The sequence below is a fragment of the Mesoplodon densirostris genome, chromosome 1 (genome assembly GCF_025265405.1).
Source record: "Mesoplodon densirostris isolate mMesDen1 chromosome 1, mMesDen1 primary haplotype, whole genome shotgun sequence".
Classification (NCBI taxonomy): domain Eukaryota; kingdom Metazoa; phylum Chordata; class Mammalia; order Artiodactyla; family Ziphiidae; genus Mesoplodon; species Mesoplodon densirostris.
The window spans coordinates 205,524,886-205,541,295 of NC_082661.1; the positions used below are offsets into that span (position 1 = coordinate 205,524,886).

Consider the following 16,410-nt stretch of genomic DNA (forward strand, 5'->3'; position numbering starts at 1 on the left):
TGGTGGCTTCACGAGGAGCGGCCAGGCTGCTCCAGCTCTGTAGGGTCGGGTCATCGAGACCAAAATTAACATCAGGTATTAGTGTTTCTTTTAACAAGAACTGTGTTCCAGGGCTTTGGACATCTTCAGAATACTCTATGAAACGAGGTACCAGTTGGATATGGCAGCCTCTTTCGTTTCATTTTAAGAATAGCAACAGACTGCAGAAATATGCAGAAATCAGCAGCGCAGCGGAGCAGCTTTGCCGATGGCTTGGCTGGGACATGTGCCGTGAGCGCCTGCTTGCCCATGCAGCGCAGTCAGCCAGGGAGCCGACGCAAGGATAGCGAGTCACAGCGACCGAGGGGCATCACTTTAGCAACGCGGGCAGCACTGGGGTGGCCCGGAGTCAGCAGCAGCCTTAGGTCTGTAGTGCTGTGGAGCAGACAGACACCCGTGCCGGGCAGACCTGCTGGCGAGACAGAACACGTCCCGGTGTGGGGTGGCGTGTGCAGCAGGACGCGGGCCTTTAGCACCGTCTGGCTCTTGGGGGCTGTACGTATGGATGCACCTGTATCAGCGTGCACCCTGGGTTACGACGTTAAAACGCGTTACTTACCGCAGGTGGGGTTTTTTTAAATATCTGAAAAAACTACCAATCTCTGGGTATCGCTGACCCCAGTCTGAGATCTTGGGGACCCCTCTCCTCCTAAGCTGCCCTCCGCCTTCCAGCCTTGCACACGACCACGAAGGGCTCCTTCTCAAACGTGGATTCTGTCGGTCACTCTTCTCTCATAGGGGCCTGTTTCTTTAGAGAGTGAAATCTAGGCTCCTTGGCTGGAACTGCCCCCTGTATGTGTTGCAGATACACACGCAGCCCGGCTCTCCCTTGCGGCTCAGTCACACCGTGTGCCAGCCTCTTAACGGCCTGCCCTCTCTCTCACCTCCTTGCCACGTGCATTGCTCACTCTGCCTCAGGTGCTGTTGAAGCAGCCCCAGTGCCTTTTGCAGGCCCCGTCCCAACGTTGCCCCTTCTCTGAAACTGCCCCAGGCCCTTTGCACGCGGTGCTTGGATATGCCTCCAACATCTTTCTTCCACCAGGCCTGCGGGCGTCTCTCCGTCCAGCGCCTGGCCCAGTGCCCAGGGATGCTGCACGGTCCCCCTGCGCTGGGCGGAGGAGCATGTGTTCCTGCAGATGAAGCTGTGCCCCTGAGTGTGACCCTCCTTCTAAAGTAGAGAGACGTGGCAGAGAGTCCGCCTTTAAGACATAAAGGGGAAGAGTTCTCTGTTTGGACATGCCGCCTGGGGCCCTTTGTGTTCTTTTTCTTTACCTAAAGGAGAAAAAAATGCTTATTATATGTCTCAAAGGCATCATTTCTCTTGCATCTTGTAAGTGTCAGGAGCATGGCTAATTTTATGTTTTCCCCAATTTTTTTCATTGCATGCAAAATATTTGGACGTCTGTGCCATTCTCTGCAGAAAAATCTGTGTACCAGCCTTCTTACGTTGTATTTTGGCGTCATGCACATCCTCCCATAACTGTTCTGATGACCCTTTTTGACCTTGAGCACCTCTCCTCGACTTTAAAGTCTTTCCTTCCTCAGCATGTGACCGTCCTGACATTTAAGGCATCCCTGAGGCTGCGCCCTGTGTCCACAAGTCCGCAGGCACAGACACACAGAAGGTCAGGTGTTTCCTCTGGACCCTGCCCCCTAGCCGGACCCTCCCCGCTCCCGCTGCCCCAGGTCCTGACGCCCTCACCTCCCAGGACCCCTCAACAGTGCCCGTGGTCCAGAATGATCGATTCGCTCTCCTTCTCTATCACAACTCTGAAGCCTTTAGAGACCGACGTGGAGCCTGTTTCCGAGAGATGCATGTAGCGCATAAAACAAAACTCCAACACGATGGGCTCGTGGTCAGGGTGAGGGAGAGTGACCAGTACAGGCAGGGGCGTTAGCCCTCCTCCAACAGTCCAGAGTAACTGTTGACTAGGTATGTTTAACATGGTTACGGTGATAAAAGAAGGAATCTTTAAAAAGACCGTCTGTTATGACACGTGACTATTTAGATTTGTAAAAGGGCCGAAGAGAGATGCTACAATGGAACAATGCAGTCATGGAAATGAAAACTCAGGGGTAGGTTAAAGAGCAGAGCAGATTAAATGCAGCCAGAGAGGATTAGCGTTTGTGAAAGAGTGACTAGATACACAACTACCGCTTTGTAGCTCAGAGACAGAGGTACGTGAAAAAATACGGAAGAGCAAGTAAGAGGCCTGGAGGCTAGAGTGAGAAGGTTCTGTCGCGCGTACAGAAGGCGGGAAAGAGAAACAGCCTTTGAAGGAAGAACGGCTGCGATCTTTCAGATGAAGTGAGCCCACTGACTCCCGAGTAGGGTAGATATAAACAAACCCTCGCTGAGCGGCAGGACATCAAAGACAAAGGACACTTGTCAACAGCCACAGAGGAGGCGTGGCCCCTGTCCTTCAGGAGGTTGAACTCCAACAGGTGATTAAAGACATAAGCAGTGAAAGCAGAGCCCACAGCGGGGCGGGGGAGGGGGACGGGCAGGGAGGCACGGGATAGCCTGGGGGCTTCCTGGAGGAGGTGACATCTGCAGTGGGGATGAGCGGAGAGAGGGCGAGGGGGCCGGGCTCCCCCAGGGGCTGCAGACTAACCACAGGCAGAGCCGGCTCTGCCGCCACGGGAGCTTCTGTCTGTCTGTCTGTCTCTGTAACTGCTGTCGGGAGAGCCTGGATGCTGAGCATTTAGTGTTTCGTATCCTGGATGACTTTGTAGGCTGGAGGAAGTGTTGGAGAACGGCGAGTGGTAATCAGGCTCCTGTTCTCTGCGCGGATGTGAGACTGAAGGTTTTAAATAAAAACTGGCCAGACATCCACATGTGTCTGCATCCTGTAGGCGCCCTCGGCCGTCCAGAAGTGGGTGGACTGGCCAAGGACTGGCTCGGGTTGCTTAAATCCTCAGTTCCGAGGACATGGAGGGGGGTTGGCCCCTACGGAGGTAGAAGAATAAAAACGGGATCGGAGGACGTTTAACCAAGAGCAGGTGCTGAGACTGTGGCCCTCAGAGCACCGATTGTCCCATTTTCTCTCTGTGACCAATTCAAGGCTTTACTTGAAGCCGCGTAAGAGCTGCTGTTGTTAAGTCGTGGGGCTATAACATAGCGGGGGGGGGGGGTTTCTTTGAAAGGTGTTTTGTCATGTCGCATTCTCTGACTCAAGTTCAGTTTAATAAAGCTATAGAACTTGACAGAAATATCTTCTAGGAAGTGATGAGCAAATTGACACTTAGATAATACCCAAGAATCTTACGTTTCATAATTCAGAATATTTCAGAGAAAAGTAAAAGAAACAGGTTCTTCCCATTACCTGAGTCATAAATCACCTGCTCCCTTTGTGTGTGAAAGAGGCCACCCGGTGGCTTGTCCCGGTTGCTAAATCTGCACTGTTGTAATCAGTGAGCAGATTCTAGAGCTGGTTGTGAGTACCAGCGTCCGTCTGCACACCGATTACCTGTGATCCACATGTGGGCTGGCATCTTTGAGGATTCACAAAGGATCGGTTTATTTAATTAATTAATTTTTATTTTTGGTTGAGTTGGGTCTTCGTTGCTGTGCGCGGGCTTTCTCTAGTCGCGGCGAGTGGGGGCTAGTCTTTGTTGCGGTGCGCGAGCTTCTCAACTGCGGTGGCGTCTCTTGTTGTGGAGCACAGGCTCTAGGCGCGCGGGCTTCAGTAGTTGTGGCTCGTGGGCTCTAGAGCGCAGGCTCAGTAGTTGTGGCTCGTGGGCTCTAGAGCGCAGGCTCAGTAGTTGTGGCTCGTGGGCTCTAGAGCTCAGGCTCAGTAGTTGTGGCTCGTGGGCTCTAGAGCGCAGGCTCAGTAGTTGTGACTCGTGGGCTCTAGAGCGCAGGCTCAGTAGTTGTGGCTCGTGGGCTCTAGAGCTCAGGCTCAGTAGTTGTGGCACACAGGCTTCGTTGCTCTTTGGCACTTGGGATGTTCCTGGACCAGGGATCAAACCCGTGTCCCCTGCATTGGCAGGTGGGTTCTTAACCACTGCGCCACCAGGGAAGTCCCAAAGGGACTTTTAGAGTAAGTACTGGGCAATACCAGCAGCGTAAAGATGGGAAGTTTCTTAGCAAAGTCATAATAGAAGTGACTGTGTTTTCTCCTCTTGTCATTATGTTGCAAGTGTCTTTCCCAATTGTTGCAATCTTGTCTTCCGAGGGATTTCCACCCTGACAAGGTCCTAGGGTCTCAAAGTAGAGGGCTTGGCAGGCTCACTGAGCTACGAGTCAGAAGCACTTGAATGAGTTCCTAGATTCTCTTTCTGACATGCCAAGATACTTCATGAGCTCTTATACTTCTTGTCTTCACGTTCCTCTCTATAGAGCAGGACTGCATCCTGTGTACTCACGGCAAGAAAGGTTTGATGAACTCATCAGTAGTTGAAGGAAGCATACATGGGAGCTGGTACTTTCCTACTCTTGAGTTAGAAATAGGTAACCACCACCCAGTCAAAAAATGGGCAGAAGACCTAAGTAGACATCTCTCCAAAGAAGACATACAGATGGCCAAGAAGCACATGAAAAGATGCTCAACATCACTAATTATTAGAGAAAGGCAAATCAGAATTACAGTGAGGTATCATCTCACACCAGTCAGCATGGTCATCATCAAAAAGTCTACAAATAATAAATGCTGGAGAGGGTGTGGAGAAAAGGGAACCCTCCTACACTGTTGGTGGGAATGTAAATTGATGCAGCCACTATGGAGAACAGTATGGAGGTTCCTTAAAAAACTAAAAATAGAGCTATCATACGATCCAGCAATCCCACTCCTGGGAATATATCTGGAGAAAAACATAATTTGAAAAGATACATGCACCCCAATGTTCATTGCAGCACCATTTACAATAGGCAAGACATGGAGCAACCTAAATGTCCATCGACAAAGGAATGGGCAAAGAAGATGTGGTACATGTATACAGTGGAATATTACTCAGCCATAAAAAGGAACGAATTAGTGCCATTTGCAGCAACGTGGACGGACCTAGAGATTATCGTGCAAGGTGAAGTAAGTCATACAGAGAAAGACAAATACCATATGATATCATATATGTGGAATCTAAAAAAATGATACAGATGAACTTATTTACAAAATAGACTCAGAGAACAAACTTATGGTTACCAAAGGGGAGGGGGGGAGGGATAAATTAGGAGTTTGGGATTAAAATATACACACAACCGTATATAAGATACATAGGCAACAAGGACCTACTGTATAGCACAGGGAACTATATTCAAGATCTTGTAATAACCTATAATGGGAGAGAGTGTAAAAAATATATATATATATATTTATATATATATATTTGTATAAATGGGTCAATTTACTGTATACCTGAAACTAGTGCAACATTGTAAATCAACTATATTTCAATAAAAATTTTTAAAAAAGAAAAAGGTAGCCATGTGAAATGTTAGCCATTTAAGTGCAATACATGGAAAAGATGTTAATAGTTGTGTGGATGACTTAATAGGAACTGGATTGAATCTAAAAATAAAGAAATAGAGAATTGTTCAACAGAGCCAGCATGCGTTAGATATTTGGCACACGCCTTGCCTTTTGTTATGCTCATTTCCGAGACTGTGCAAGAAAAATGTGATTTCTCTCCTTGAGTTACTTATGAAATCACTGAGTAGACAAACATGTGAAATCCAGAGCAAGTTAAGACAGTGTGATTCAATGCCAGAGAGTGGACGCGGGGAGTCCTGTTGAGGGGTGCAGGGGCGTGAGGACCCCGGCTGGGCCCCTGAAGAACTGGAAGATTTAGCAGGCGGCCCAGAAGACATTCTGGGCACAGCCCAAGTAACAGGTGGGCGACCTCCCTGCCCAGAGCAGGGAGTTCTTCTGAGGGCGCCCTGGAGGGGAGTGTGTGCACGTGACGGTGGGCCCAGACGGGAGCTTCCAGGATGGAAAGAGACAAGTTTGAGCCTAAGCATAGGGGTGTCTGTGCTGGAGTAGGGTTCTGGGTTGGTGAGGGAAGTGGTGCTGCGAGGGTTTGGGGGACGCGGTTACATGGAGGTGGTGGTGTAGGGAAGCAGCGGAGGGCCCCCGACAAGCGGTGGGCGCTGCACTTCGTGTTCCATGCTCATTTTTCTCACAGAAACTCTCAACCAAGTACGATCACACTTTGCAGACGTAGACCCTGAGGCCCAGGTGAATAGTCACTGAGGCCCCAGGGCTAGTAAGTGATGGAGGTGACAGTTAAGCCCAGTCGTGCCCAACTTCGGAGCCGTGGCTCCTTGGAGAAATATCAGATCCAGGCCCTAAGGATGGAGCTGGAGGGACTGGGCTTCTAGTAGGTGTTCGAATCATTCAGTCGTAACGTTTTACAGCATTTGTTAAAGTACTTAATTTCTCAAAAGCACTGAGCCATGTATGTTGGTACTGATAAGTGTCTGTATTTGTGTGTACCCTGGTGTGTACGTGAAGTTGATAAAATCATGAACTTAAGAGACCCGCCTGACAGATTTCGCTGTTAATTACTTCTACAGTTAAGATATGGCTCATAAGGAAAAGTAATAAGAAGCAGCATCATATAATTCAGTGTTTCCTTTGTTTATTGTGGTTCTCTATATGCCTTAAAGAGCCTTTGGACTTCCCTGGTGGCGCAGTGGTTAAGAATCCGCCTGCCAATGCAGGGGACACGGGTTCGAGCCCTGGTCTGGGAAGATCCCACATGCCGTGGAGCAACTAGGTCTGTGCACCACAACTACTGAGCCTGCACTCTAGAGCCCGTGAGCCACAACTACTGAGCCCACGTGCCACAACTACTGAAGCCTGTGCACCTAGAGCCCGTGCTTTGCAACAAGAGAAGCCACTGCAGTGAGAAGCCCGCACACCACAACAAAGAGTAGCCCCCGCTCGCCACAACTAGAGAAAGCCCATGTGCAGCAATGAAGACCCAGTGCAGCCAAAAGTAAAAATAAAATAAAATAAATAAATTTATTTTAAAAAGTAGAGCCTTTTCTAAGAGGAATTTTCCATTGAATACCAGGCAGGGCAGAGGGCGTGTGTGGGTGAGTGTTCCTTTGATAATCCAGGCATGGTCTTCTGGATCATGGAGTTCTTTAAATTCTAAAAGCTTAGACATTGACTAATAAGCCACACCATGATACGGTTAAACTGCCCTGTCTTTAGTGGGGTTGTGTTTCTTTTGGGAAGATATGTATCAGAAATCTCCAGAATCACCAGAACTTAAGCTTCAGTTCTCTGACCTGAGAGAAGTTTAAATCAGATCAGAGCTGGGCAGGCAGTCACCCTGGTGCCCCTTAAATTATAACTTAATCTAAGTTATACACATATTTTATCTCTCTCCAGTCATTTTCTTGACTATTTACATTTTTTATCTCTCTCCAGGATTCATTTCTTTTTCTTGACTGTTTACGTTTCCCTCTATTTCCATTTTCCTTTTAAAAGTGTTTATTCTTCAGGAAATAAGTAACTACTAGATGGTGTACTTAGAGGCAATTGGGGTGTGTTCAGGGAATTACTTTTTAGATATTTAGGAGTCCGAGGATGTGTAATTCTTTTTTTTTTAATTTCATTGAAGTAGAGTTGATTTACAGTGTTAATTTCTTCTGTGCAACAGTGACTCAGCTGCACACATATATTCTTTTTCATACTCTTGTCCATTGGGTTTGCCACAGTATACTGAGTATCGTGCCCTGTGTAATTCCTTTTTAAGGTGCTCCCCTGACAGCTCTCCGTGGTTCTCTGTGTCCCTGGAGCCTGCACACGTGGTGGCACCATGCTGTGTTCGGGCTGCACGTGCTTCCCTGCCCTGTCACCGCTGTGCTTGACCTGGTCCATCTTAAGTTTGTCCCCCTTCTCGAGGGCCCGGTCCTGGGCTAGGAGCTGAGAGTCCGGGAGAGAAGAGTCAGCCCCTCCTTCAGGGGATGGGCTCTCGACCTCCTGTCCGTTTGTCCCAACCTTCAGACCTAGCCTTCTTGTGTGCTAGGCCTGTGCTCAGGTTTCCACCAGGGATTTAAAAACGGCCGACGCACGCTCATTCTTTCACGGTTCTCTGACCCGTTTCGTTCTTCCTCGTAAGACCCCTGAGCCAACTCCTCTGTCCCTCGTCTGCTGTTACGCCCCTGGGTCTGCCGCCTCCTGGGGTCACTGGGGCCTGGGCAGCCTTCCATCCATGTCTCCCCGTGAGCCTCACTGCCCTCGCGCCCGTGGCTCACCTCCGCAGGCGGAGCTCTGTGCGTGGTTATGGGGCCCCGTAATCTGCTGTCTGTGGCTTCCCTCGGGTCCACACACTGCTCCCTTCCCTGTCACGATGCTGGGGAAATCATTTAGGAAATTGAGCTGAGTTGGAAACTAGGGCCCAAATTACCTACTGCAAACAATTAATCCAACAAAAGCTAGATTTTTACCCCAACCCTTCTCGGCCTCCTGGCCCCCTGCTCACAGGGAAATCTCAGGGGAGGAGCATCTGATTGGCCTGGCTTGGGTCCTGTTACCACACCTTGTTAGAGGGAGGTGATTGAAGTCCAGGTGAAAGGGGATTGGCGTGCATTCCACTCACTGTACGTACGTTGGCCTCTGGTCTTTAATGATTATATATATACTTTCGGAACGTAAGTCCCTTGAAGAAAAGGTCTCACTATAGATCTGTTTTGTGCTATACCCAGCACACTGGGAATTTCTGATAAATGCAAAGCACTGAAGGAACTTGAGCTCAAAATACAAATCTTTTAAATTTCCATTTCCTTTGCTCACAAGGACCAGGTACACTGATGGCACGTCATCGTCCTCTTGCTGTGAATTTATGACATACGGATTGAGCAAGAACGTGCAGGAACTTGTAAAGGGAAGTCATTGCAGCCCTGTCTTTACTTTCTATTTTGGAGAGTGTGTGAGAAGGGTAGGACTGAGGGGCCACAAAAGCCTGTGGGTGAGAGTGGGAATTCAGGGTCATTGTGTGTGTGAGCATTTCGACTGTTTGGTGAGCAAGTCTTAAAAAGTGAGAGCCATCCTTGGGAAAGTGGGCTTCATTCATTCAAGAATCTGCTTTGCCATATTCTTTATTTCTCACGTTTAACCTGTGCTTAAATAAATGTTGGGCCGCTAGACTTTGCCTGATTTGCTCTTCTTTTCAATGGGAAAAATATTCTAAAATTTGGAAGTTTCCATCCTGGATATAGTTGAGGAAAAAGATGTTGGTCTCACCGAAGTTCTCATTCAGCCCACCAGTCATTTCCCCATCTGTGAGAAAGAACACAAAGGTTGAGTGAAAAAGCCCCAAACGAGGGAGCCAGATCACCTGTTGAAAGGACAGCGTGACTGCAAACATTTGGGTTTCTATCATCGGCCTTCCCACTACTACTGTTAAGTCTTAAAAATCTCAGGTCTCGGTCACCCGAGATGAGGTCGTGTACCTGTGTGGGTTCTTTGCTGCAAGCAACAGAAACCGACTCTTGTTGATTTAACCGGAAGGGACTTCATCGGAGGGATGTCAGGGCTTCTTAGAAATGGTAAGGAGACCGAAGAACTGGGGTTGGGGTCGGCAGGAAACAAGGCACCTGTGGAGGTGCAGGAACCAGGAATAGCTGTGGGTATTCGTGGTGGCTTTTGTCGAGCAGGAGTGCGGTGACCCCAGCTGCTCCCGGCCTCCTGGCTGCCTGCTCCAGGCAGGCGGCCAGGAGGGAGAGTCTGATTGGCCCAGCTTGGGCCCTGTTCCCACCCTGTAACGGAGGGAGGGGCCTCCAGGATTTGCCCGGGAAAGGTCCTTCTCCAAAGGGGCATCAGGACGCACCTAGCGTGAGGAACTTTGGCCCAGAAGCCACAGCAGCGAAGGGCCACCACAGGGTAGCGGAAGGAACCGCGTGACGGCAGGAGGCCAGGCCCGCTTTGCCTTCAGTGACTGAGGGTCAGAAAGGTGTGCTCGAGGACGCCGGCTTCGAGGTGCGTTCCGTCGGTCTCCGTCTCACTGTGTACCTGCCTCCCCCTTCTCTCTCCTAGTTTGGGGCCGGAGGGCAGTCCTGTTGTGCCCTTGATCTGCACGCGTGTGGGATCCTGAACACGTGTGTCAAAGGAGCTGGTGGTGAAGCAGTTATACCGTGATCAGTTTTGACAAATTCAATTTTTTAGGCCATTTTTCTTCTTTTAATTTTTGGGGAGTATAGTTGATTTACAATTTGTGTTAGTTTCTGCTGTGCAGCAAAGTGAATCAGTTATACGTATATATAGATCCACTCTTTTTTAGATTCTTTTCCCATACAGGTCATTACAGAGCATTGAATAGAGTTCCCTGTGCTGTAGGTACTTATTAGTTATCTATTTTATATGTAGCAGTGTGTATATGTATCCCAATCGCCCAATGTATCCCTCCCCCTTCCCCCAGCCCCGTAACCGTAAGTTTGTTTTCTACATCTGTGACTCTATTTCTGTTTTGTAAATAAGTTCATTTGTACCGTTTTTTTCTATTCCACATATAAGCGATATCATACGATATTTGTCTTTCTCTGTCTGACTTCACTCTGTATGACAATCTCTGGGTCCATCCATGTTTCTGCAAATGGCATTATTTCATTCTTTTTATGGCTGAGTAATATTCCATTGTATATATGTACCACATCTTCTTTATCCATTCCTCTGTCGATGGACACTTAGGCTGCTTCCATGTCCTGGCTATTGTAAATAGTGCTGCAGTGAACATGGAGGTGCATGCATCCTTGCGAATTATGGTTTTCTCTGGTTATAAGCCCAAGAGTGGGATTGCTGGGTCATATGGTAGCTGTGTTTTTAGTTTTTTAAGGAACCTCCATACTGTTCTCCATAGTGGTTGTACCAGTTTACATTCCCACCAACAGTGCAGCAGGGTTCCCTTTCCTCCACACCCTCTCCAGTGTTTATCGTTTGTAGACTTTTTGATGATGGCCATTCTGACCAGCGTGAGGTGATACCTCATTGTAATCTTGATTTGCATTTCTCTAATAATTAGTGATGCTGAGCGTCTTTTCACGTGCCTCTTGTGGGCCATTTTCCTGGACTGTGTCAGTGTTCACCCTGTTTGCCCCGTGGCACATTTCCTAGTTAACCTGCTCCATCCATCACTGCCCAGTTACTGAGGATTTGGTATTGTAAGTACGTTCATCAGTAGCCACACTTGAGCGTTTGGCCTCATCTCAGTACACAGCTCCCTAGCCCCGTCTGATTTCAGTTGTCCTGGAGTTGATTTATGCATGTAGCACATGGTTTCTGAATAAATATTGCCTCATGATTAAAGCTATACCTTTCAGGGACTGTTAAGTTACCCTGCCAAACCTTGTGATGGGAAAATTGGCAGTAGACTCCTACACCTTTTTCTGACCGTCTCCATTTTAAAAGGAGAGTGCAGAGACTTCCCTGGTGGTCCAGTAGTTAAGACTCCACGCTTCCACTGCAGGGGGCCCGGGTTCCATCCCAGTTCAGGGAACTAGGATCCCACAAGACATGTGGGAAAAAAATAAATAAATAAAAATAAAAAGCATAAAAGGAGAGTGCAGTCTTCTGGAAGGAAACGGGCTTTAATGTCCTGGGATGTAGGGAGGTCACAGGCCTTTTTGCTTACCTCTGCATGTTAGATGTTGTTTATAGTGTGCCCCCTGGGTGCAGAAAGGAAAAAAATGACCAGGTGCAGTTTGGTCAAGTTAACATTTAAATGACTACGGGATGACACCCTAGTTCGGGTCCCTGTAGGGCTCGGGGCTCCCGCCATCACCTCTGCCCCTGAGTCTGACACTGCACAGAAAGTTCTGGACGTTCCGATGTCACCGGAAGCATGGTGAAGAGTTGACCCTGTGTGTCTGTCCCGTAGCACCCCGTGCTCGACGAGCCCATCGCCGAGGCCGTGTGCATCATTGCAGACACGGACAAGTGGAGCGTCCAGGTGGCCACAAGTCAGAGGAAGGCGGTGGACAGCACGAAACTCGGCCAGGACGTCCTGGTCTCAAGCCAGGTGTCCAGCTTACTTCAGTCCATCCTGCAGCTTTATAGGCTTCACCTCCCCGCCGACTTTGTAAGTATCGTTCTCAGACCATCAGAGAGATGAGCTGAGAAAGCATTTTCCGCAGCATTGTGGTTATAAAGTCACGAATTCCCGTGTATTGATTTTAGTCTAACTGGATGTTAGCATCAGTGAAAACAGAGCGTGTGACACAAAACCAGCACACGGGCTGGATTCAGTAGCAATAGTCCTTCTGGAGACAGCACAGAGTGACACGATCTTTTTGAACAAGTTACACGGAGAAACAGGTAAGGTATGGGGGCAGGGATCGAGCATAAAGGGAAATTTAAAATCCTCCTTTGGGGGACTCACTGGTTTTCCCGCCATCAGGTCAAATGCAAGCCAGCCAGCTTCCGAAGGGACTAGTTCCATCTGTTCAGGGACCATCCTCCCCAAGTTGTTATGGATAAACAGAATATAGTTCGTGTAAACACTTAAAATGTTGAAGCACCATAGCCATAGGGGATGGTATCAATTGTTCCTTTTCGAATGGGATTTTCAAGTCCCTTTGATAACGTTACATTAAATACAAACAGCAGACAGACCCCCTAAACTCCGAGAAAATGATCAGCTGCCCTCCCTGAGTCCCTGGAATAATATGCAAAACAAATTCCTGTGTGTGTGTGTGTCTGTGTGTCTGCGTGCAGAGAGATCGAGAGAAAATACACTTAGCAAGGAAGGGAGCAAGGTTTCCAGAGCAGAAGCACAGCTGAAGGGCACATACAGGACAGAGCCCCGCGAGTTGGTGGGGCTGCAGCTGGGATGAGCTCACCAGCCTTCTGGACTCCCCCTCCGTCAGCCCCAAACCAAACAGCATCTCCCCTCCAGCCTCCGGCCTCCGCACAAGATACAGAGCTATTGACAACCAAGTAGGAGGCTGAATATGAGCCACCTCCCTGATTGCTCATGGAGGGTATTCCCCTGAGTTCTTGTGACCGGATCTGCAGGTGCACCACACTCCTCGGAAGGTCAGGACTCCTTTGTCCTTGGAGGAGGTGCTGTGAAACACTGGCTGTCACCTCAGGGGGCAGCACAGCATCACGGGGCACCACTGGACATCATGGGGGTCACGTCCAGGCTTTGCCGTTGGTTCGTCGGGCATCTCAGGGCCGCAGCTTTCTCCTCTGCAAAGTGAAGATGGTACCTAGGCAACAAGCATGTGTGAGAATCCTCCAAGGTGCTGCTTTCTACCTGTCCAAGCTCAGGCGAGATGAGATGCCCTGGCAGCCAGTGGACAGTAGTGGCCAGTCCGTGGGCTTTCAGTGGCCTGCACTCAGACCCAGGCTTCTCTGCTTCTGAATCGTGTGCCTTGTCGAAGCTGGGGCACAGCAGAACCTGTCTGGTTATAAAAATTACGTGAGATAATTCAGGTGGAGCACTTGAAGTAGTGTTGGATGATACACACACTCGGGAAACAGCTACTATTAGTGTAACTGTTAGTGAGAACCAGTTGCGTGAACAGTGTTCATGGCTTTAAAGACTGACACCACCTCTTCACCGAAACCTTTATTTGGGCTTTAAACTGTAGGACCCCTGTTCTCAGGGGTAACACAGAAGGCACCACCTGTGGCATATTACAACCTGATTCTTGTTCTACATTTGCAGGCAGTTTTTCCTTCTAGTAGCAACTTGCATCAGGCTGATTTAGAGGCTGAAGTCTGCTTTTCTGTAGGGGAAGAGAGATATATTTGATTTTACAGTTTTTTACTGTTATACTTACCAAACTTTTGTATTTTATTCTGTACTCCATATCTCTTGCTACGTTTGATATCTTAGTTATCCCAGCAGTAAATTACCACAGTTAATTTTTTTTTACTTCACTTAGACATAAGTTACATACAACCACTTAATAATATGAATGACTTGACAAAATCAGGATCAAAGAACATTTCATCTGCAGTTTAAAATGCTCCTTAAAAGTCACTCGAGGGGCTTCCCTGGTGGTGCAGTGGTTGAGAATCTGCCTGCCAATGCAGGGGACACGGATTCGTGCCCCAGTCCAGGAGGATCCCACATGCCGTGGAGCAACTGGGCCCGTGAGCCACAACTACTGAGCCTGCACGTCTGGAGCCTGTGCTCCGCAACAAGAGAGGCCGCGACAGTGAGAGGCCTGCGCACCGTGATGAAGAGTGGCCCCCGCTTGCCACAACTAGAGAAAGCCCTCGCACAGAAACGAAGACCCAACACAGTCATTCATACATTCATTCATACATACATACATACATAAATAAATAACTCGAATGAAACACGTGATTAAAGGCCTGTTAGTACCTTCAGTACGAAAAGAGAAAGTAGCTATTTAAAAGTTCAGAAGTTAAAGTTGAAGAAATCCGTCTCAGAAAGGAGGGAGGGGAATCCCGAAACAGTTCAATTTCATAATCAGTCTTTTAAAAAAATTTCTAACTGCCCTGATTGCAAGTTCCGTGCACATTCCATATGAACCAATGTTCTGTTTTATTTCCGCACTGCAACACACAGTTTTCCTGGGGACTATGAAAACACAGTAAATTCACTATTTTAAAACATAAAGGATTCAACATAATGTCAATGTTCTTTTTAATATTTTACAACACTCTTACTAAAACTTTGTATTTGCTCCACAAGGGACTGACACTGAACAGGAGACCTTTCCGCACTTAACTCTCTTTTCCTGGGGGAACGTTTTCCCCCAGATGAATTGGCGAAATCCTCCTTGCTTTGATTATTACTCTCTTACTCTTACTCGTCCACACAACACGATGCACTTAAGATTTTAAGCCAATGAAAGACGGAAAAGATTGCATCTCGAATGGATACTTTTTTCATGTCACTGATCAGCCCAGGTGGTCAAGATCAACATTTTCAAGTGCATCTGTTAATCTTTTTACCTTGAAAATAGCAGGCATAAAGGTCTAGAAGAAAATATTGTCTGATGGAGTGACCCTTGCCAGAGCCATCAGGTGACTTACTGAGCTGCCTGGATTGGTCTCCCTGCCAAATGCAAAAGCATTTGCCTCTGGTGCAAGACACAGGTGACTGCTGTTCTCTAAAAACGAAGCTGGACACAGTTCCAAGGGTAGAGATGTTCTGAACAAAATTGCCCTTTCTTCCTTGTTACTAGAGACCTAGTTAAAATACACTCTTGAGAGCAAAAAAAAAAAAAAAAAGGTTCAGAATAACCTTGTTCCAGTCATTCTTCTGGGAATGAATTGCACCCAAATAATCTGAGATATAGGAAAACAACAAGAAAGGTGCTCTTTACAAAATTATGTATAACAAAATTGCAGATGGCTATGTGATTTTAGTAATGGTAAATTCACATTCTGAAAAATCAGTCATAAAAATTATATTGATAAAGAATTTTTAATAACATGGGAAAAGGATTATTAGAAAGTTTTTTGAAAGCAGGAAATAAGTGTACTGATAGAATGATTTTAACTATGTAGAAACAAATGCTTTTTTAGAAAGACCAGAAAATATATATGAAGATGTTAACAGTCACTGGAAAAATTAAACTTTATTGTTTTACAAAAACCTATTCTTTTTTCTTTTTTTAAATTTTATATTGGAGTACAGTTGATTTACAATGTTGTGTTAATTTCAGGTGTACAGCAAAATGATTCGGTTGTACACACACGTATCTATTCTTTTTCAGATTCTTTTCCATATAGGTTATCAGAGTATTGAGTAGAGTTCCCTGTGCTTTTCAGTGGGTCCTTGTTGATGACAAAAACCTATTCTTATCCCTGCTTACGGTAGGGTTTGAGCTGGGTTGTAATTCTTGAAGTATATTTTAAAGAGATTACAGTAGCGTACTTAGAAGTGGATTGAGGGAATTGCGACTCTTAGACGTTGGCAGAGATCTGAGTTCTTGCCCTCATCATGAGCGTGATTGGCTTTGCAGTGCATCATGCACCTGGAAGACAGACTACAGGAGATGTACCTGAAGAGTAAGATGCTGTCTGAGTATCTTCGTGGACACACGCGCGTGCACGTGAAAGAATTAAGTGTCGTTCTGGGGTGAGTTCTGGGGAGTGCCAGCATCCCCCTGCGGGGGGCTGTCCCCTGCACTCTACCCACTGACCTGTCCAGCCTCGGGGGCTCCCCAGTGAACGGCATGTTTCTTGTATCTGATACTGGAGTTTCACACCCGGAAACACATGCAGACCTTGAAGCTAGCAGTACCTTGTTAGTCTTCCCCCTGGATTATTTTACCCTTGAAAGTGAAAAGCGTAATCCTACTCCATCTGCCCATTTCTAGTCATTTCAGTAATATGTGAGAGTCATGAGCTGTCAGACACGCGGCAGCAGCTGTGTTTTCCTTGCTTTTTCGGGGAGGGGGGGGAAGGCTGTTCCCCTGGACTTGGGGGCCCGTCTGCA

The 16,410-nt window shown here is 47.5% G+C and overlaps 1 protein-coding gene across 10 annotated transcripts in view; it reads left to right on the forward strand.

Annotated features, from left to right (window-relative positions):
• The window catches only part of FNIP2 (folliculin interacting protein 2), a 119,737-nt gene that overhangs the window by 98,318 nt on the left and 5,009 nt on the right, over positions 1-16,410 (forward strand). For 6 of the 10 annotated variants that reach the window (XM_060114658.1, XM_060114640.1, XM_060114677.1 and 3 more), the window contains 2 exons: positions 11,863-12,063; positions 15,935-16,050. In XM_060114658.1, the coding sequence (XP_059970641.1) occupies positions 11,863-12,063; positions 15,935-16,050 (317 nt within the window). Of the gene's footprint in view, positions 1-1,081; positions 2,485-4,381; positions 5,180-11,862; positions 12,064-15,934; positions 16,051-16,410 lie in introns of those variants that run through there. The other 4 variants (XR_009533946.1, XR_009533945.1, XR_009533947.1 and 1 more) reach the window with 4 other exon arrangements.